Genomic DNA, 23,693 nt, shown 5'->3' on the forward strand with positions numbered 1-23,693 from the left:
AGGAGAACAAGGTTTGGAAATGTTTAAGAATTAAAGAAGGTTGGTAAAGAGAACTCAGTCAAGGTCATGCCATGAGAATACTCTGGATAGGATGCCACTTGTGCACACGAGACCCCATTGCCACTGATTCCATCTCCACTGGGCATTTACTGCCCCAGAATCTCAACTCTGTCACAGCTACCATACCATGAAACCATGATTCATTCTTGCTGTCTCTACATTTTTGCATTACCTCCTACAGATTCATCATCTCAGGAAGACACTTCTGAATCAGTCTAGTTTAAGTGCCATGCCACACCCAGCTGTTTGTGGTTGGAGAAGAATCTATGGTGCCCTTCAACCTCTGTAAACCAAACCAGTTGCCAGTGACTCCAACTCATGGCAACCCCATTTGTGTCAGAATAGAACTGTGCTCCACAGGGTTTTCAGTGGCTGATTTTTCAGAAGTAAATTGCCAAGCCTTTCTTCTGAGGCACCTCTGGGTGGACTCAAATCAACAACCTTTTGGTTAGTAGCCAAGTGCTTAGCCATTTGCTCCACCAAGGGATTCCCCAGCCTCTGTAGACTTGAATAAAGGAGTTCTCTGTCTAAATAAAGGGATCTAGATCATGTGGAGCCAAATAAACATCAACTACTGCCTCTAACTCTTCTCATCAATGTATCCTCTACCCGTTACCTGTTGCCATCGAGTCGATTCCAATTCATAGCAGCCCTGTAGGACAGAGTAGACCTGTCCCATAGGGTTTCCAAGGAGCGGCTGGTGGATTCAAACTGCCAGTCTTTTGGTTAGCAGCCAAGCTCTTCTGCGCCACCAAGGCTCCATCCTCTACACTACCCCCTAATATTTTTTTCTTCACTATCTACTTATTCAATCTCCTTTTTTTTCTACTTATCTCCTTTCTCACTAGATGACTTTCTGTCTGATCCATTTGTACTTGTTTTGGATATTGTTCCTTCAGTTTCTTTTCCTAGTGGTATTTTGTCTCCTTTGCCTTAATGACAATACAATCTGCCATCCCTTTATAATGCTGGATTTTCAAGGCCAGATCATGTGAGATTATTTTATCACAGGAAGTATGACTGCAAATCAAAACAGCTGGCATCTCAGTCAGAATTGCATATCCAGCTCCTATATAAGCATCTCCACCTGGATATTCTACTGCCAGAGGAAACTTGATAGGACCCCCGCCCCTCCTCCCCCTAAAAAAACATTGACTATTTGGCATTCATTCCCCTCCCTGCATCTTATTACTGGTACCACCATCCACCCAGGTGCAACCAGGCATTTGGAAATCTGTATCGACTTTTTTCTCAGTCTCTGCATTGAAGAAATCACACACATCTGCCAATCCTACCTCATAAACATGTCTTGATTCTGCTCTGTTCTCTTTTCTGTCCCTATTGCTAGCTCACCAAGTCAGAATCTCGTCACATCCTGCCTTAAGTGAAGGTCCCGTTTGCTTGGATCTCATCTCTCACTGATTCCCACACTTGGCATTTTACACCCCAGCTGTACCAAAGTACTTACAGGTTTCAAAATACACCCTACTGTTTCATGTGTTTCTCTACTTGCTTGGAATATGCTTCCCTCCTTCTCTACCCAGCAAACACATGCCCCTTTCAAAACTGAACTCAGGATTCATCCCTGCTGTGAAGCTTTTCTTACCCTCCCCTCCCCTCCCGACTGCAAAGCCCTCCCTAACCCGTTAGTTATTCCTTCTTCTGTTCCACCACTACTTGCGAGAAGCACAATCAGAATGCTCCTTAGAAACAAAGATGGCGAGACTACATATCACATACTTTGGACATATTATCAGGAGGGGTAAGTCCCTGGTAAAGGGTCAGCGAAAAAGAGGAAGACCATCAACGAGACAGACTGACACAGTAGCTGCAACAATGGGCTCAAGTATAGCAACAATTGTGAGGATGGTGCAGGACCGGGCAGTGTTTTGGTCTGTCGTGCACGGGGTTGCTATGAGTCAGAACCAACTTGACGGCAGCTAACAACAACTGTTCCACAACCATCCATACAGTGTCTTAAACATACCTGCTGTTGTCCTCGTAACACTGAAGTATAATCGCAGGTGTGTGTGTCTACAAGCTCCTTGAGAATCTTAGCTTCTCCCTACTCTCCGTCTCCATTACAGGGAACAGAATGGCAGATTTGGTATTGATTACTCTTGGTCACCGAAATTTCCAGGCTACTTCCCTTCCAGAGCACATGGACGTCTACATTTCCTAACCCTCTGTTATGGACTGAATTGTGTCCCCCAAAAAGGTATGTTATAGTCCTAATCCCCATACCTGTGGATGTGACCCTGTTTAGAAATAAGGCTTTTTTTTTCTGTTGTGTTAATCAGGTCATACCTGAGTAGAGGGGTCCTAAACCTAATCCCTTCTGAGTGGTGTCTTACAAGAGAAAATAGACACAGAGACACACACACACATACAGGGGAAAACGTGAGGATCTGACTACAAGCCAGGTATGTCATAAATGCCCAGGGCTTCCAGAAGCTGAAACTTTCAGCCTGAAAGAGACGAGGACGTCCCCTAGAGCTAATGCTGATTTGAACTTCTAAGCGGACAGCATAGCCTGCTGACACCCTGAACTTGGACTCCTAGCCTCCAGAACTGTAAGACAATCAATTTCTGTTCTTTAAAGTCATCTACTTGTGGTATTTTTGCTATGGCCCCATTTGAGTGAGGCCATGTGGCCTGTTCTGTCCAAAGAGCAGTGGAGACAGGTGATATGTCCCGGTCGTAAGCTAAAGCACTTAAAAACCAGCATGTGATTTTCATGTTGTTTTTTCCTGGAACCTCTTGTTGAGATGGTGGCATAAGGTAGTAGAGCCTCTCTCTGAGTGACTACAATGAGCGGAAACTCTCTGTCACGGCATAAAGGAGAAAGAAACCTTTTTTATTTTAAGCCTCTGTGATTTTAGAGATTATTTTTTCTACAACCTAAGCTAACTAAAATAATAAGTACCTATTTATATATATATATTCAAAATCCTTGGTAGGATGTTATATAGGTGTTTAAGAATATTATAGCGATTCAGTGGGAACAGGTTAAGTTTATCCATGGATTGAAAATGCATTACTATTTTCCCACTTAAGGTAATGGAATACACTCTCTTGCTATCCAAAACTTCGTTATGTATGCAAGATGATGTTACGAACTAATTAGATTCCAGTAATGAAAGATGCCTGCATTTTCCTCCCCCATCAGAAAGTTTTTCACAACAAGGGTATGTAGAAAAAAACAACATAAAAAGTATCGCATTCGTAAGGCAAAAAATCTAATTTTATTGAATAAAGAAAGATCATCCAGGGCTTACACAGACCAGAAGAATACTTTAGATTACAACAGCTGAGAGATCAACAGTCGACAGGAAAGAAGAAAGCAGTTTATATTTTCAGCGTAGAAAAAAAATCTACTTGTTACAGATGTCTTGTAAAATTCCCAAAACAAGTTCTAGCCAAGTTTATTATTCAGTGATCTTTTTTTCTTTTTTTTTTAAGGGATGAAAAGTTGAGATTCAATGTGTGTACTACTGGTTACAACTAATATAACAGCTTAAAAAAATCATTAGACAGAAGCATAAATATAATATAAAAAGACAAGATTTCATAATCTTATTTGGGGAGTATTAACTATAATAAGTGGAAAACAGTACTCATAAGGCAGACCAAAACTGATGCTAGTTATGGAAAATGGTCTGTTTTTAAGAAGCACTTCCAGACAGACACTAGCACAAAGCCAAGCCAACAGTGATCATGTGGTCCGCTCTTGTTAATCAATAAAGAGTCAAAGGTGGAGCTAGGGGGTGAACAGCTTAAGCTTTCTCCAACGTTTTGTAGTACTCGGTCAGCACAGTCCAAGCCTTGGGAGCCATGAAACCTTCAGGAGGTTTCTGGCCTTCTCGGGCCAGTTTGCGCATTCTTGTTCCTGAAATAAATTCAAAGTCTTCGTGGCTAAAAGAGAAGGAAAGAAGAAAATTGCTTTACATTTTTAAAAACTTAATTGTAGTGTGTAGTGAAATTTTAAAAAGAATTTGTTCCTTCTGTTTGTGGTCGACAACCTTAAAGATAACCTGGTTAAAAAGGGAGTGTTTGTCAATATCAACAGGATTCCAAATTTGTCATTGAACTGTCAAATATTACCCATTTTTAGATCTAGAAAAAAAAATTTAATTGAAATTTTGATCGAGATCATTGTAAATTATGCATACACAGTTGTTTTTAAGAAATAATACAGAGAGATCCCAAGTACCCTTTACCCAGTTTCCTCTGTGGTAGTATCTTGCAAAACTGTAGTATAATATCATAACCAGGATATCATCATTGAAACAATCCACCAATCTTATTCAGAATTTCCCAGTTTTATTTGTACTTGTGTGTACTTGTGTGTACTGTGTTTAAACCAACAAACCTGTTGCCATCGAGTTGATTCCAACTCATAGCAACCCCACAGGACAGAGCAGAACTGCCCCGTGGGGTTTCCAAGGAGCAGCTGGTGGATTTGAACTGCTGACCTTTTGGTTTGCAGCCGAGCTCCTAACCACTGTACCACCAGGGCTCCGTGTGTGTGTTTAATTCTATGCAATTTTAACACATATGTAGGTTCGTGTATCCACCACCAGAGTCAAGATATAGAACCATTCCACATAAAATCGTTTTACCATAAACAGCTTTAAGACAGGCATCTGTGTGTACAATCTTTGTCTGCATCTCTGATTATTTCCTTAAGTTAGATTCCTAGGAGTGCGATAATGAGTTGCCCTGTTAGCGCCATACCTCCCTCCCTCCCTCGCTTTCTCCATCCCCAACCCCTGGTAACCACTAAATCTAAAACTAGGAATTAAAAATAAATAAAAAATAATAATACCAAATCTAATTTAGCTAGCATGGATTGAAAACTTTTTTAGGAAGTTTTAATCTGAAAGGCTAAATGCATGCGTATATTGAAACATTCAGAGAAAAATTTGAATTATTTTTTTAGCAGCAACCATTCAGTAGCCATAATCAATATTATTCCACTGATAACACAAAGGTAATGTTAAGAATTCGTTGCATCTTCACACACACATAAACAAAAAAGCCCTTAGACCATTAAGCACAGAGAACCTATAGCTTCTATTGTCTACCCACAATTTCACCATTTTCCCTTGAAAGAGGGAATCCACTTAGATGGCTGACTCAGGACCAAGCAAGAATCTGGGTCACCCAGGCTGCCAGATCATGGGCCCTGCTTAATTTCTAGTTAGTAGCTGTATGTTCCCTCCCTACTTCATTATCTGTAGAGTTAACCAAAGGATCCAGTGAAATCAAACTGCCAGAGACCCTGGCTTCTAGAGGTATGCCAGGTATGTTTTCAAAGAGAAATACGTCTCTTTCAACTAATAATCACACTCCTAGGAATCTAACTTAAGGAAATAATCAGAGATGTAGACAAAGACTGTGCACAAAGATGCTTATCTTAAAGTTGTTTTATGGTAGCAAAATACTATTTGGGTCTAAAAGTTCAAAGGAAATAGCTAAATAAACTGTGGTACAGTCCTGAGTGGAACAGAGTCATTCAAGTATAGTAATGGATGTGATCAAATGTTCATGAGGCAATGGTGAGTAAAATAATCAGGACACAGTACTCACAGCATCGCAATTTTGTTAAAACACACACACCTACAGAGAAGGAGGTAGAGAGAAGGCTATAGAGAAACAGCCGAATGTTAATAATGGCATCTCTAGGAAGTGATATTACAGGAGCTTTTTATTTTGTTAATCACATTTTCTGCATTTCTCCAGTTTTTTACAATGATCACAAAATATTTTTCTAATGAGAAAAAACATATTGAAGAAAATCTCTATCCAAAGTGATCTTAAATAATTTGAGATAGTGTAATCTTTAATTAGCCTGAATATGCAATCATTTGGAACATTACCCCCAATGATTACAGATAAAGAGGGTGCTGCTACAGCATTACGCTTCCTATTCTTGCCCCACAGTACTTACAATGGCTATTAAATCACACTGAAATGACAGACATTAGCAATAAAGATGACACGTGAACAGTGATCATGTACTTTACTCATCTAACTAGCAAGCAGCCCAGTAAATGTTTGGTGAAATATAAAATGAAAAGGTGTATGTGTAGGAAAATTTTATTGGCTCAATACATAAGCATTCATAGTCCTAAAGAAGTCACTACCCTTTGTCCTCTGGCTTTTAGAAAAGCAGGATGTAAGGATATAAGGTTTTGATGGCCATGGCTTATCTGAACTATGTATACATTCCCTTTGACCTGACTCTGGATGACTCACCCTGGAGGTTTCTACATGCCCTTCAGAACGCGCTCTTCAAGAATCCTCTCCAGATCTGCCCTTCTCTCTGACACCGCTCACCTACACTGCAGTCAGGGGAACTCACACACCATCTTCCTAGCCTGGAGCATTTAGGCCACCTAAGGGCTCTTGGGTGGTTCACTCACAGGGACTGGGCTCCTGACCAAGAAAGCAGGATCATGATCTCTTAGTGATCGTGATTGTCCACCAGATTTCTGGTCTCTCCCTCTGCTTTTCTGACTTCCATTATCTGTGTGCTCAATAACCCGACTGCTCACAGGGCTCCTGAAATGCGGCTTGGTTTTCTTACCACCACTAAGCACCTCCTGCACCTGGTCTTCCCCTAAGCTAGACCTCCACTCTTAGTTCCTAGGATCAACTTATTGGTCCTGGACCTAGTTCAACCTCTTAGATTCACTACTGGTCCCAATTCTAGCCTTCTCAGCCCTCCAGTGCAGTGCTAAAGCTTTAATGAATGTCCCTCCCCTATGAAACATGTCTAAGACTTTTATTCTGGAATGCCATACATACAAGTGCAGTGGTTAAGCGTTTGGCTGCTAACTGAAAGGTCAGTGGTTCAAACCCACCAGCCGCTCCGCAGGAGAAAAATGTGGCAGTTTGCCACCATAAAGATTTACAGCCTTGGAAACCCTATGGGGCAGTTCTACTCTGTCCTATAGGGTCACTATGAGTCAGAAGTGACTCAACAGCAACGGGTATACATACAGGACGTGAATGTAAAACTGTAAGACTCATTTAATCAGTCACAGGAAAATCAATGCCAATGTTTTACAATCTCATCCTTTACTATGAAGCCCATCCTTTACTATTACTTGAGTAGTGCCTTAAGAAGGGCACTACTCCTTTAATTCAAACATGAGACATCTCCCCTTAGTTGGCCTGTCTTGCTCTTCCCACGTGCCCTGCACTATCAGAAAGACAGGAAGATACACAAACACTTTCAATTCACACAGTATTTTCAACAGCTCTCATCTTAGATAAAACATCTTTTCAATGTCTATACAAAATTATCAAAGATGATCACTGAAAAGGAAAAGCTAATAAATACTGTTTCATAACAAGGTGGCTTGATTCAAATAATTAAAATCAATGGGGTATCTCCACTTATATTAACTGTTCAATGAGCAAGGAATTCAGATCTACTTTAGTATATTAGCCATGCAGATGGGCTGGTTATCATAGCTGATATATAAAGTAGGCTATCATCTTTCCCTTATATAAATGACTATACTTTAAGGGAAGGAAAAAAAGAGAAATTGATTGCATGTGAGATGAGCCTAGAAGAGAAATAAGATCATGAGAGGAGAGATTTTTAAAAAATCTTAGGGAAAGTTGGCATTAGAAATATAATTTTTAAATTTATCAACACTAAAATAAAAACTGAGTTTGAGAAAATGGATAAGCAATCCAAAGAAAGAGGACTCAGCAAATGGAAAGCATTTATCAAAAAAAGGAGGGAGAGAACCAAGATGATTATATGGAGGCCATGGGAGAAGAGAAATTCAAACATGTTAGAATTTAGCCATAGAGGGGCTAAGGAAGATGACCGTGAGAAATAAGCACTGAATTTAAAAATGAGAATTGAGATCTTTAATAGAAGAGTTTAACAGGTAATGAAGGAGCATGATGTGGTGGTAAATGGCAGAAATTCAAAATGAAGCAAAAATGTGATTTTTTTTCAAGGAAAGGGGGTGTCTTAGCATCGACATACCAAAAAAACCCAAACCCGCTGCCATCAAGTCAATTCTGACTCCTAGCGACCCTATAGGTACGCAGGTAGAGGAAATGGCAAGGATGAGAAAAGTGAGGATGAAAGACGATAAAGAGGGACCTGGAGGGAAATTAAAGAAGCAGGAAGGCTGAGACAAAGAACACAAGCAGAGGGGCTGTGACAGCGTCAGGAGTATACAAAGAAGAAAGGGAAGGTGAAGACAGAGTGATGATTTGGGGTTAGAAAAAGATGAGGTGGTTAAGGCAGAATGGCAACCTTCCCAATGAAGATAGAAGGCTGCCTTCTGAGGATAGAAGGAAACTGCATGGGACTGAATTTATAACAGAACCCATCAACATGGTTTTTGCAGTTAGCTCTCATGGAGTCAGCACCCACTCGTGGCGGCCCCATTGCACAAGGGAACAAAATGTTGCCCGGTACATGATCGATTGTGAATCACACTGTTGCAATCCATAGGGTTTCCATCGGCTAATCTTTGGAAGTTAGGCCTTTCTTACTAGTCCATCTTAGTCTGGAAACCCCACTGAAATCTGTTCAGCAGCAAAGTAACATGCAAGCCTCCACTGACAAATGGGTGTTGGCTGGGCATGAGGTACACTGGCGCACACGGTCGGTGGTTCTAGCACTGAACCACCACTGCCCCTATCAACACAGTTAGTGAATTTTATCTCCAGGCCAGAGAAGTTACACCCCAGAACAGGACTTAGCAAAGCAGGGACTAGAGAGGAGGTCAAGGGTGTTGAAATGAGTTGCAATGGACAAGGTCCAAGCACCCTTCCGTTTACATCTAAAAATCCTACCCGCAACCTGATGTAAAATTGGTTCGTTTAGCTGAGAATCATTTGACTAAACATTGATCGAATGCTTTGCTTCCTTAGAAGGTTCACTTATGAGCTCTCTAAATGTTTCAAGGAGCCCTTGTGGCGCAGTGGTTAAGCGCTCGGCTGCTAACCAAAGTCAGCGGTTCGAACCCACCAGCCGCTCTGCAGGAGAAAGATGAGGCAGTCTGCTTTTGTAAAGATTTACAGCCTTGGAAACCCTATGGGGCAGCTCTACTCTGTCCTATCAGGTCACTAGAAGTCGGAACTGACTGGACAGCAATGGGGTTATGGTTAAATACATCTCACTGAGGAAAATTTTGACCCTTAAGCTTCCTGTTCGTGCAAATTTTAAATTTTGGTTTCAAAAAAATTAAAAGTTGTGTCGCATGCAGAAAGTGCTTGTTCTTGACAGTATCAAGAAAGAAATAAAAGCTGCTTGCTGGATGACTTGGCCTTGACTTTTTGATTAAAGGAAAAAAGCCAGACCAATTAAAGTCCTTTCTTTCCCCAGAATGCCAAACTGTCTGAAGTCCAGGAGTTTGCTTGCATTCCTTCTGAAATTGCATTTTAAACCCAAGGTCCCTGGGTACCTCTTTTCCTGAAGCTATTTCACATTCCATCTGCCCCGCATGCCACAAGCATTTCATCATCACATGAAATGGGAGTTTCTGCTTCCATATTGTGGTGGTTCCACTTCACCCTGGCTCCGGAAAATGCATTTCCCTTTGCCTGGCTCATACCTGTATTTCTATCTCTGTCACCTAAGGATTTTACTTATTATCAGAAGCTAGGTCCAAGGACATCATCCAAGTCACTCTCTGTAATCAAGTCATATTTTCTATAACTACATCTTTAAATGGATACCACTTCACAGAAATAATTAAATCAAGTAAAAACCAAAGAATTCCTAGAATGTTCTAAAATTAGTTCTAAAGTTTACCTGTGGGCAATTAGGAATCTGCCTAGAAGCACAAAAGGCTACTAAATAAAGGAAACTAGAAAGCAATGCTAATTAAAAACCAAAAACCACACCCCTTGCCATAGTCAATTCCAACTCATAGTGACCCTGCAGGACAGAGGAGAACAGCCTCATAGGGTATCCAAGGAGCGCCTAGTAGATTCAAACTGCCGACCTTTTGGTTAGCAGCCATGGCTCTTAGCCACTACGCCACCAGGGTTTCCAATGCTAATTAAGGCCATTAGGGCCATTTAATTACCAAGTTAACCCATCTTACACGGCAACTGAAAAGAGAAACACAAGTATGTTTTTTTTCCTTTTCAAAACCTCTTGGTTACAGATTCTTATAGCAAATAGAACACCAGATCTTAAAAAAACAAACAAAAAAAGGGAGGGGAGGGGTTACAACAGCAGGGAGGAGGGAAAAAAAACACACACCATCTAGCAGACTATGTGGGAGCCCTAGTATCCTGCACTCACACACTAACTACACGTGGCCAGCATCTTGACTAACTCTTGGCCACTTGTTAAAGACTTAAAGTTTTTACAGTCATCAGCGGTCCCTCAGTCCACACTGCAGCCATCAGAGCCACCAGCACCAGTTGTTCCACATGGGACAAGGGCAGGAGTCACCAGACGGCCCTTCAAGTGTATCTTCTGAAAGTTCACATTCAGTTACATAAGCTTTTTAGAAATCGCTAACTAGATGACAAGGAATTCAGAGAAGCAAGCAGGAATTTCTTCTCTGACAGAAAAAAAAATAAAAATAATGGTAGTAACTTATAAGTGGATCTAATTAACTATTCTGGATCTAAATGACTTTTCATCCAACTTGAAAGAAGCTCATATATAATAAAAAAAAAAAAAAAAAAAACCTAAGAATTCTCAGGTGTAAAATTAAGTTATCTCTTCAAAACCCGATAAAGTTATTTATAGATTTCCTTCCAAGCACTAAGAAGTACCGATCAGGATCATATATGACAAATTTAACAATTTTAATCTTCAAACCAAAGACCAAAATAAATACATAAAAATTTAATTATCTGGAACATAATTAACCAAAATCCTTAAATAATCATGTTTTCCTCCCAGCACTCAAGCCTTATAAATAAAGGCTAGCAAAGAGTCTGTACCAGACTTTCAGTCAAATAACACATTTCCAGGTGGTCCTAAAGTGTACTACAGAGTCAGCTCAATTTCCTTTACCATACAGGGTCACGAAATCTATAATCTACCACAGTATAGAACAGGAGTTTTAACTGGGCACCCATGCAAAGGTTTCAAAAGGATTCATGATTATCTTGATGTGCAAAATTTGGGGCTTATGTACTTTCGATGGGGAGAAGGTATACCATTTTCATCTGGTTCTGGAAGGATTCTCTGATTACTCAAGAATGAATCCCAATCCCTGAAGCTCTCAGATGCTCAATCATCCAAATAAAATCTTCCGATATGAGACATATGGCTGAACTTTGGTTGTGGTATGAAACATATGGCTGAACTTTGGTTGGATTACAACTCCCTCTCTTCAGACTCAGAAATCCCTGAGTGGCATCAACAGTTAAGCGCTGAGCTACTAACCAAAAGGTTGGAGGTTCAAATCCACCCAGAGGAGGCTCAGAAGAAATGCCTAGAGGCCTACTTCCAAAAAATCAGAGTCACTGAACCCTACAGAGTGCAGTTCTACTCAGAAACACATGGGGTTGTCCTGAGTCAGAATCGTCTTGATGGCAACCAGTACTTGTGGCTCTTTGGACTGCTGCAGACTATTTTGAGTGGCACACTGATATCCTTGGGTATTGATTACTGTATAATGTTTTTCACTAAGACAGAAGGGTGATATAGACAGAAATAATACTTCCACAGGTTGCAGAAAAATGGTAGCCTAAACAACTTAATTATTTATGGGTGAGCCAGAAAAAAGTAAATCCAAGTACGGCATCCTAGATAATAGGGACACCACTCTATGTTGAATAATTTCCCTTTTTAATTTGTCACCAGGATTTCTTTTTTTTTTTTTTGTTACTTGCTTACTGCTGAGACACATGTGACTATCTTTGTTCATCTAGAAATCAGGACTTCTAGTACCCTAAAAGTGCATAAAACAGTTTCAAATATGAAAATAAAAGTCTTTAGGGTAAAAGAAAAAGAATCTATTTTTCCATTTTTGACGTGTGGAATAAGGATGAAATAATGGAGGAGAGCATACCAAAAAAACCAAACCCACCACCGTCAAGTCAATTCTGACTCACAGCAACCCTATAGGACAGAGTAGAACTGCCCCATAGGATTTCCGAGGAGTGGCTGGGGAATTCAAACTGCTGACCTTCTGGTTAGCAGCTGAGCTCTTAACCACTGAGAAGAGCATAAGGCTTCCAAATACTCTCAATATTGCTATAAACGTGATTCTCGACCGAGGTGATTTTGCCCCTCAGAGGATATCTGGCAATGTCTGAGACATACTTGATGTCACAACTAGGTCTAGGAATCCTGCTGGCATCTAGCGGGTGGAGGCCAGGCATGCTACTAAACATCCTACAATACACAGGGCAGCCCCCACAACAAAGATTTACCTGGTCCAAAATGTCAGTATCAACGCCCACGGAAGCAGGAGTCAAGAAATCAGATGACGTATTGTGTTGGGCAAATCTGCTGCAAGAGACCTTTTTAAAGTGTTGAAAAGCAAGAATGTCACTTTGAGGACTAAGGTGCGCATGACCCAAGCCATAGTATTTTCAATCGCTTCATATGCATGTGACAGCTGGACAATGAATAAAGAAGACCAAAGAAGAACTGATAGATTTGAATTATGGTGCTGGCAAAGAATACTGAACATACCATGGACTGCCAGAAGAACGAACAAATCTTGGAAGAAGTACAGCCAAAATGCTCCTTAGAAGCAAGGATGGCGAGACTTGGTCTCATGTTCTTTGGACATGTTATCAGGAGGGACCAGTCCCTGGAGAAGGACATCATGCTTGGTAAAGTAGAGGGTCAGTGAAAGAGAGAAAGACCCTCAACACGATGGACTGATACAGTGGCTGCAACAATGGGCTCAAGCATAGCAAAGATTGTGGGGATGGCACAGGACCGGGCAGTACTTAGTTCTGCTGTACATAGGGTTGCTATGAGTCAGAACCAACTCAATGGCACCTAACAACAACAAAAATGTCAGTAGTGCCGAGGCTGAGAAACCCTGCTAATCAGTACGCTGACAAGAAAGAAAATGTGATTTGATATTGTTATAAGATGTACATCTCCCCCCCCGCCAGGCACAAAAGGGCAAAAAGTATTTTAAAAAAAGAGACAGCGAGAGTGATCTCATACTCACAAAAAAGAAGCTAGAAGAAAAAAATCAAGACATAAGAAATATAATGTGTGGTTATTCCCTCCTGGAACTCTTTAAAGTAAGAAAGGCCAGTGGCTGGCCATAGCACGGCTCTACGTTCTGAGAGATTGTGGCCAAATCCCAATAGTGTAGCACGGGAAAGTACAGCTATGGAAAACTACACTCTATATTTGGGGGGAAGGGGGAGGAGCAAAGAGATGGGACAAGCAGATGCTACTTGCTCTCACTGATACTTAAGGATGAGTGTGCTATGAGGAAGGCTCTTCAGCCACTCTTGATGATGAGCGCCTGCCCTCACACGCTCAGCATTCAATCCCCCGTTGCACACCACTATTGTCAGGACCTGTGGCAGGACCTACGGTACAGCATTAGAGGAGACACTGACACGGATCCATCAGAACGTTTACAAGGAATTTCTAATAGCATGGAAAGATGCTCTTGAGAAGAAAATAAATTAAAAAGTAGGAAGATATTACAAACTCTACTACACTCAACTACGTTAAATGAGTATACAGAGAATATCTGGAAGCAAAGCATATACATACAGATGATAGCATGGGTGTTGTTTTTCCCTTTGTAAATGCTTTCAGTATTTTTTCTAGAACATACATTTTTATTGGCTGACCGATAGAAGGAATTTATCCCGCTCATCCCTAAGAATGAAGCAAAATCAGGGTACCCACAAAGAGGGAATTTTATAGGAATAAAAGCTTTAAAGAGCACAGATTCCTTCCACCAGGCTAGCTACTACTCTGCTCTAAGCACTGGGGGCCGGGGGAGGGCAAGGGAGGTTTATCGGTAGAATTCTGGCCTTCCATGTGGGAGACCCGAGTTTGATTCCTTGCCAATGCACTTCAAGCGCAGCCACCACCCGCCTGTCGGTGGAGGCTTACATTTTGCTATGGTGTTGAACAGGTTTCAGTGGAACTTCCAGACTAGGAAGAAAGGTCTGGCAATCTACTTCTGAAAATCAGCCAATGAAAACTCTTAAGGATCCCAATAATCGGATCCCACTGTACACTGGGTCACCATAAGTTAGGGGCCAACTGGACAGCAGCTAACAACAATAAGCACTGGGGAAAATATTCTCTTGAGCACTGTTTCATTCACTCTTGTACTTGTCCTCTGGTACTGATGGGTCACCAGTTCTGATGTTCATTCATTAGACAAGAGTGATGTAATTTGGTCAGGGCTTTGAGATGGAGAGAGAAGGAGCAGACCTGGCTTCCCTGGTATTAAAAAAATAAATCTTCCATGTAGTCTAGTCTAAGCAGCCTTGGTGGTGCAGTGGTTAAGCGTTCAGCTGCTAACCAAAAGGTCAGCGGTTCCAGCCCACCAGCCATTCTGCAGGAGAAAGATGTGGCAGTCTGCTTCCGTTAAGATTACAGCCTTGGGCAAGGTTATGGAAGCCCCAGACACATCCAAACTCCATAAGGGACCAAATTACTAGGCTGAGGGCTCTGGGGACCACGGTCTCAGGGAATATCTAGCTCAACTGGCATAACACAGTTTATAAAAAAAAAAAAGTTCTACTTTCTACTTTGGTGGGTAGTATCTGGGGTCTTAAAAGCTTGTGAGCGGCCATCTAAGGTACTCCACTGGTCTTACTCTGTCTGGAGCAAGGAAGAAAGAAGAAAACCAAAGACACAAGGGAAAGCTTAGTCCAAAGGACTAATGGACCACAACTACCACAGCCTCTACCAGACTGAGTCCAGCACAACTGGATGGTACCCAGGTACCATCACCAACTATTTTGACAGGGAACACAATAGAGGGTCCCAGACAGAGTTGGAGAAAAATGTAGAACAAAATTCTAAATCATAAAAAAATAAAAGACCAGACTTACTGGTCTGACAGAGACTGGAGAAACCCTGAGAGTATGGTCCCCAGATACACTTATAGCCAGTAATGAAGTCACTCCTGAGGTTCACCCTTCAGCCAAATATTAGACAGGCTCATAAAACAAAACAAGACTAAATGGGCACACCAGCCCAGGGGCAAGGACAAGGAGGCAGGAGGGGACAGGAAAGCTGGTAACGGGGAACCCAGGTCGAGAAGGAGAGTGTTGACATGTCATGGGGTTGGCAACCAATGTCACAAAACAGTATGTATATTAATTGTTTAATGAGAAACCTGTTTGCCCTATAAACCTTCATCTAAACTACAATTAAAAAAAAAAAAAAAAAGATTACAGCCTTGAAAACCCTACAGGGCAGTTCTAGTCTGTCCTATAAGGTTGCTATGAGTTGGAATCGACTTGACAGCAACGGGTTAGTCTAGTCTAACTCACTGGAGTCCTACATTGAGGCCAAGGCCCCAGAGAGTAATAAAGCATCGCTCTGTCTTACATCAATAGTTTCAGCTTAAAGCATCTCTCTCTCCCATATTATGATTTAACAGTAGGATATAGTGACTGCTGGGTTTTCTAGTGAAAATACTACAGTAGCATTTCCTTAATAGTGTCCCATCTATCATTCCTAACATAACCATCAGAAAAGAAAAAGAAAAATTTACTTCTATTTTATTTCTAGGAAACTTAATCTTCTCTAGAATGTTTTCGAAAGAGAGGCCCTGTGAAAGGATGAAGACAAATAGTGCACCTTCCGAGTCATCAATTTCATTACTGACTGAAGTTTAGTTCACCATAAAAATTAGGGAAAAAACAGTCATCTTCTATTGGTGGACGAGAGACTCTCAGAGGACACAGTACATAAAATCTTTTCTTTACAAGTGGTTTTATTTTATGAAATGTGAAATAAGAATACAAGCTCACCATCAGAACACTTTCAGTAACAAAATATTGTTCTACTACAGATTATTTAAAATTTATTTGCATACACTAACAATGTTAAAAACAAAAACAAACAATAAAAACCAAACCCACTGCCGTCAAGTCAATTCCAATTCATAGCGGCCCTATACGACAGAGGAGAACTGCCCCATAGGGTTTCCAAGGAGCAGCTGGTAGATTCAAACTGTCGACCTTTTGGTTACCAGCCAAACAACCACTGCGCCGCCAGGGCTTCAATAACAATGTTAGAAACACTAATTCTATTGCACTTTTACATCAACCAATTCTTTACAAAACTCTTACCTCTGGAATTCCAAAGAAAAATGCCCAACTAAATCTTTTAATTGTTTTAGCTTGTCTGTGTATGTGTGTGTTTTGAAAAATGGAGGGGGGAGGATATTAAGTTCACATTTTTGATAAGAAAAAAATCAGGTTTCACTTAGTATAGCAATTATACTTTACAAGTCCTACTGATTGTGCCTCCTAAATATCTTATAAGTCAATCCATTTCTTCCAGTCCCCCTGCTGCAGCTCACATCAATCTAAGCTACCATCAACTCTTGCTTGCACTAATACACACTTTTAAACTGGCCTCCCCTCCTATCTTTCTCTTTTTGAAACTGCTAGGTCATTTTTATACTTTTATGTTCCTTGTAGATATTTTCAAATTTGTCTTTGTTTTAATGAACAATGCAAGTATAGTTATTTTGTAATCTATGTCTGGCAATTCTAGTTATGTGAAGTCTCTGCTGGTCTGTTTCTGCTGTCTGTAGTTTCCACTGTTTCTTGCTTGCGATGCTTTGTTTCCTGGAGCAGTGGTTAAGAGCTCAGCTGCTAACCAAAAGGTCGGCAGTTCGAATCCACCAGCTGCTCCCTGGAAACCCTGTGGGGTAGTTCTACTCTATATGACAGGGTCGCTGTGTGTCGGAATCGACTCTACAGCAACAGGTTTGGTTTTTGTTTTATAGTATGTCACTGCTGACTGAAATTGTTCACTGAGTCTGTATATTATTTATGGGAATAAGTTGAGGCCTAGGATAAAGGTATAAATCTCCACACAGAGTTTACATTCGCTTCTACTGAACTCTTACATGGGTAGTCAAGAACCATCTGAAATCAGTTTCATAGCTTGAGGTTTTTGTTTTGTTTTATAATATCCAGGTAATATGAGTTTGGCCCATTTGAGCAGAACTTTGAGCTTCTCAGTTTAAAGCTCAGTGTTCTCCTCACATTCCCCTGGGATGAGAGAATGTATTGGGTTCACCTCAGGTTTTACCCTACACTTCAGGTGGGAAGGAGTCTCTCCAGTTTGGTCAAGGGCAGAGTTGTGTCTTCTGTCTTCCCTACTCTAGAAGACCATAAAAATCAACATAGTTTACTAGGTCCACTACGACAAAAGCAGCTTCAGGGTTCAGCTTACTTGAAATTTCAGTTTTCACTTTAGGGTTTGGCCTCACGGTTCTTATCATCCTGTCAGCTTCACTACACTTTTATAAAAATGTATTATTCTATCCAGCATTTTTAGCTGATTTCTTGGGAGAGTCAATCTGTATAATCTAGCCTACCTCATTACCAGAAAGCTGAACTTCCTTACATCCATTCTACATTGTAACAAGACAATCTTTTTATTTTAAAAATTACTCTATTCCAGTTCCTACCTTTAAAAAAAAAGTGGCCTTTGACCACCTCATCATCTTCCTTTCACTCTCTGCTCCACCCCACCTGGGCCTTCTTTTCAAACCCTCTATGATCTTTTCTACCTCAGGACCTTTGCATGTGCTGATCCTTGTGTCATGATACTATTCACCTCCTTCTTCACCAGGGGAATGCCTACTCCTATTCTGGAGCTCAGGCAAAATATCACTTGCTCCAGGAACCCACCCCACCACCAAGATGCCTACTAAGTGCTAGCAAAGCTACCTACAGGTCTCCTGCAGAGCACGTACCACTTTTAATTAACCATGTTGTTAATGGTTTATTGTTTATCTTCTTCCCTAGAATGAAAGTCCCAGAAGGGCAATAACAATATCTGCCTGTTTCTAACTATAGGGCCCAAACCTGGCAATGGCACGTGCTTAGTAAAAGTTCAATAAATAGATAATAAATCAGTAAAGCACAGCAAAATCAGAAATTCTTCTTGTTGTTGTGTGCTGTTGAGTCAATTCTAACTCATAGTGACCCAATGTGACACAGTAGAACTGCCCCAAAGGATATCCTAGGCTGTAATCTTTACGGGAGCAGATTGTCAGGTCTTTTCTCCTATGGAGTCGCTGGTGGGTTTGAATCATCAATCTTTCCGTTAGTAACTAAGTGCTTAAACATTGCACCACCAAGGATCCTTAGAAATTCTTGTACTAATGTCAATAATATAGGGACTTCAGTACAACATATGATGCATACAAAATACAATATACAAAATTTGGTTTTCAAAAATATACATACTAGTACTATTCCTAATTATAATTCAAATGTACAGTAAGACAATGATGGCAATGCAATAGATTTTAAATTAAATCTTATTAATGGTCATGCAGTAACTCTCCACATTAAAATATGTTCAAAATCTATAAACCCAGGATGAGACTCATTAAATCCATGCAACTACAGTCAGACTTCTACAAGTTTTCACAAGAAATATCAAAATAAATAAAACAAAAGCATCTTATCAATTAATGGAAAAGACATTTCCCCAGTACTATTATATAAATTCTTGTCTACTACAAAGACTATGCGGCAGGAAAGGGAAAGAAAGGAATTCACACACGAAATATTTTAGTGGTCAACATGACAAGACTTAGATGTGAAAAGCAAGGTAAAGAGATAAAGGACATCAAGGTTCTATGTAATGGGAAGAGGGAAGAGTGAGTAACTAAAGAGAAAGGTAAAGTTGATTCTGGATATTTTAAGTAATATCAAGAAATCTGAGCAGAAATGTCCATTAGTGTGGTAGGCAGAATTCCAAGATGGCCCCATGACCTTCTGTCTTAGTCATCTAGTGCTGCCATAACAGAAATACCACAAGTGGATGGTTTTTAATGAAGAGAAGTTTATTTCCTCACTGTTAAAGTAGGCTAAAAGTCCAAATTCAGGGTGTCAGCTCCAGGGGAAGGCTTTTTCTCTCCGTCGGCCTTCTTCTCTTCAGTGTTCCCCCGGACTAGAAGCTTCTCTGCGCAGGGACCCTGATCCAAAAGACGTACTCTGTTCCCGGAACTGCTTTCTTGATGGTATGAGGTCCCCCTGTCTCTCTGCTCACTTATCTCTTTTATATCTCAAGAGATTGCCTCAGGACACAATCCAATCTCGTAGATCCGAGTCTTGCCTTACTAAGGCCTTACTAACACAGCTGCCACCCATCCTCCCTCATTAACATTATAGAAGCAGGATTTACAACACATAGGACAATCACACAGTACCAGGAATCATGGCCCAGCCAAAGTGACACATTTTGGGGGGACATAATTCAATCCGTGACACCTTCGTACCCTAGTGTTCCTCCCATGACTAGTTCTTTACATGGCAAAGATTTTGCAAATGTAATTAAAGTTACTAATCAATGACCTTAAAGATAGTGATTGGGTGGGCCTAACATAATTATTTGACGCCTTTAAAAGCAGGCTGGTAGGACAAGGGGAAAGGATCCCTGGTGGTGCGATGGTTAAGCGCTCAGCTGCTAACCTAAAGGTTGGTGGTTTGAATCCACCAATTGCTCTGCAGGAGAAAAGACCTGGACATCTGCTCCCGTAAAGAGTAGAGACTAGAAAATCCTATGGGGGCAGTTCTACTCTGTCACATCTGGGTCATGGAGTTGAAATCAAGTTGATAGCACACTAGAACAACATCAGAAGGGGAAGTCAGATTTTAGGCATGAAAGAGACTTGCCATGAGGGAGGTTCTCCAACACAGAGACGGAGGGTGCCATGAGGAAAGACCTGAGAGTGGTCTCTAGGAGCACAAAGCAATCCCTAGGCAACAGCCAGCAAGAAGGTACGGACCTCAGTCCTACAACTGTAAAGAACTGAATTCTGCCAACAAGAATAAACTCAGAAATGCACTCTTTCCAGAGCCTTCAGAGAAGAGCCCAATCTGACCAGAGACCCCAGCCAAGCCCACCCAGACTTTTGACCTATAGAACTGTGAGATAATAAATGGGTATTGTTTTAAGCCATGAGGTTTCTGGTAATCCGTTACACGGCAATAGAAAACAAATACAATGAGCAACCTGGAAACACTGAAGTATATAGCTTTAACAGTTACCACACAGAAACCACGAGAATAGATGAGTTCTCCTGTGGAAAAGTATACAAAAGAAAAGACTATCTGAAAAAGCGTGAAGGATGCCTAGAATTGAAGTGATTTTTAAAATGACTCTAATGGTACATGACTTAAGGTATACTGTAACATTAACAAATGAAAGAAAAATGCTCTATCTATAACTTGGAAATAACCAGTCCACACCATTTATATCTACCTGTCCCTTCATTTATTCATTTCCACAAGGCACTCTCACTCAGACAGGGGATCTCCTTTCTGACTTGCTATTTCAATAGTCTGAATCACAAATCTGCATTTCTATACCCCCATACAAAGAAGAGCTACTGCATAAGGGAAAAGAAATCTACAAGTAAGATAAATAAATTATCCCTAAAAGATTGCTCCTAGTATCTGAAAGAACAGTTTTAATCTTATAGTCCTAAAACTACCACATTTTTATGCAAATAACACGATCCTGCTATGTTTGTTTGCCAGTCAAAAAACCGGCATAGCGGCACATGCAAAGATACCTTGCACGAGGAGGGAGTGGTTGGCAAACAAACGTAGAAGGCTTGTGTTATCTGAGTAAAAAATTCACTACATTTCCTTGAGTCACTATTATAGCTAATATGAACCTTCTTAACTCCCTAAATGTAAACAGATGATTCTTATCATAATTCCTATCACTAATATCTTGCTTGAAATTTTCATGAAGTTTTTTTCCCATAAACCTTGTCTAACACTAGTATTTAATTGAATCAAAAGCTACAAAATCATTAATTACATAAAAGCTCACATTGAATAATGTCCATTAATCAAATATAACACAACCTAGTGTGTGCGTAATTTATAACTGCATTTTCTCACTACATTAAAGACTATCACCTTTCCACAAAATCTTAATTACCTTCCAAAATATTCCCTCAACCAAATTATATTTGAACGCAAATATAAAAAGTTACAAAACTAAAGTGGTTTTAAAGCTTCCCAAGTTACAACTTGTTACAATTTGGTAACCCAAAAAAATTCCAAGAAAATGAGCCACTCATGCAACAAGTAAGAATTCATCTTTGGAAAATCTTATGAGAACTGATGTAATTATTTAGCTTTTGAATGATTAAAAGACTTAACGCAATACTACACAGATTTAACAAAACATGAAAGCTATCAAGGACTTACCACACATCAGTCAACTACATACAGATGGGTTCTAGGGTCCTGCGTATGATTAAATCAGCTGATCATGCAAACAGTGATGAAACATACCAGCACAAGGAGAAGTGTTAAAGAAAAGCTCAACATCTTTTAGTTTGGTTTTGTCTTCCCAACACATCAAAGTGGAAACTCATCTAAGGTTTAAATATCTGGCCATTAGCAGAATGATTTCTGTTTCTCTCTCCTCACCCTTCCTTGCCACTGTATAAGTGATTTAATTTAACGCGGCTACTCACCACTCAGGAGTCCCTGGGTGGCACAAACGGTTAAGCGATGGACTACCAGCCAAAAGGTTGGCAGTTTGAACCCACCCAGGCACCTCGGAAGACAGGCCTGGCGATCTGTTTCCAAAAAGTCACAGCCTTGAAAACCCTGTAGAGCAGTTCTACTCTGCACACACGGGGTCACCATAAGTTGGATTCAACTCGACAGCAACTAACAACAGCAACGTGCCATTCTAAGAACAAGACTATGTTCATAACATCCTGTACTCAGTCTAAACAAATAGATCACATGCTGGGTGAGAAGCAAAGGCTGCCTAGCCCAGCATCCCATCTCATGATGTTTTATAGATTTACAGGAAGGCACTGCTACCCTCTCTCAGGAGTTCTCAGCTGGAGAACATTTTAAAGAATTACCTCTCTCCAGGCCAAGTAAATTAAAATCTCTGGTGGTGGCCCTATATAATTTTAACTATAAAGGGGCAAAACGGTACCCAATGCTTTTTTACTTTCCTTAATAATTTATCTATATTTTTAGATTCAATCACCTTTTGTGGTAATATATTTCAAAGTTTACTATAAATAATTACTTTTATTTTTCTTAAAATTCTTTTTTTTTTTTAAAAAAGTTCAAAAGCATCCCTTTAGATCAAAGGGACAGAATTGGTCCCCAGAAAAAGTCTATTTGCAACTCAGCACACTTCCCTTTAGAGGTGCCTTTTTTAGACAATAACATTGTAATGATTGATAGATTTTTTTTAAGGCAAGAAAATAAAAATACAATTTAGAACTATTTCTAGGTGTTGGCAAACCCTGATTTTGTACAAGGGTAAAAACATTCTGCTTTGTTGCAAATTCTTCTCTTGATGTGGTTCAGAAGTATACTGGAATCTGGGCCACAATTCAGATCTTCAGAAAATATGGTCCATGCCTAAGCCACAGAGAAGAGTTGGGTGCCCTTTTACACTTGCCCATACCAATTATGTAAGCCTTTTCTGTTCATTCAATCTCATATGCTCCTGTATTTTAGCTACACAGTCCATCACTCAGAAGAGCCTGCTATCATCTTAAAGCTATCCATTTTCTCTTCCAGATTATTTATGTTATTAAATGAGAAGCCAACAAGTCCCCCAAGCCCCACTGTTCGCAGTAGCATTTCTTCATCCAGATAACCTATAACTTTATCTCAAAGAAATTAAATGACAAAGAGAATGTTGTTTTTTTAAACGTTTCTTTCTCTTTCCTGCCCCCACCATTACAAAATGGGCCACACCCAATGAGGACACAGAATCAGCCATATTCCAATACACAGATCCAACCATAAAGCACCACAGGAAAAAGGATGAGAGCTTTCAGATTCGAAGTTATGAGGCCATGACCAATTTTCAATTAGTACCTGTAACACTGACAAAACATAAACAAAAAATACTTAACTGTTCTACTTACTGAACATAAATTCTAATTTCCACAAAAACAAACAACCAAAAAAAAAAAAAAAGAAAGATGTACTAAATAAGCAGATACGATTAGTACTGAATAAGTAAACAACCCATACGTATAAGCACGGACTTAAGGTGTAGGAATAACTAAGTGCTCCAGATTGTGGAAAGAACTACAGATTTTGAGTGCTGAAGGAATCACCTCATCCACTCTCAGCATTTCAGAGATGAAGAAACAAGGCTAGAGAGGACATACGACTCTCAAGGTCACACAGCAAGAATGGGAGTAGAACCCGTAACTTCTGATTCTCACTCTGCCACTTGAAACTTACAGCGTGTACTACCTATAGATATTATCTATAGACAAAATTAATGAAACTTTATCAAGTCAAAGGGAGGTAGACATGTGCTCAAAACTACCAACAATTTGTTCTAAAAGTTTGTTGGTTTTTTTTTTTTTTTTTTTTTAATATTTTATTGTACTTCAGGTGAAGGCTTACAGAACAGATAGTTTCTCATGTAACAGTAACACACATGCTGTTTTATGACATTG

At 40.2% G+C, this 23,693-nt stretch overlaps 1 protein-coding gene across 2 annotated transcripts in view; it reads right to left on the minus strand.

Annotated features, from left to right (window-relative positions):
* Window positions 1-3,286: 3,286 nt before the first annotated feature.
* PAPSS1 (3'-phosphoadenosine 5'-phosphosulfate synthase 1) overlaps window positions 3,287-23,693 on the minus strand; it is a 136,796-nt gene continuing 116,389 nt past the window's right edge. For both annotated transcript variants that reach the window (XM_004380219.2, XM_023734782.1), the window contains one exon: window positions 3,287-3,975. In XM_004380219.2, coding sequence (XP_004380276.1) covers window positions 3,837-3,975 — 139 coding nt within the window. In that variant the 3' untranslated portion in view covers window positions 3,287-3,836. The remainder of the gene's footprint in view (window positions 3,976-23,693) is intronic.

The sequence above is a fragment of the Trichechus manatus genome, unplaced genomic scaffold (genome assembly GCF_000243295.1).
Source record: "Trichechus manatus latirostris isolate Lorelei unplaced genomic scaffold, TriManLat1.0 scaffold00071, whole genome shotgun sequence".
Lineage (NCBI taxonomy): Eukaryota > Metazoa > Chordata > Mammalia > Sirenia > Trichechidae > Trichechus > Trichechus manatus.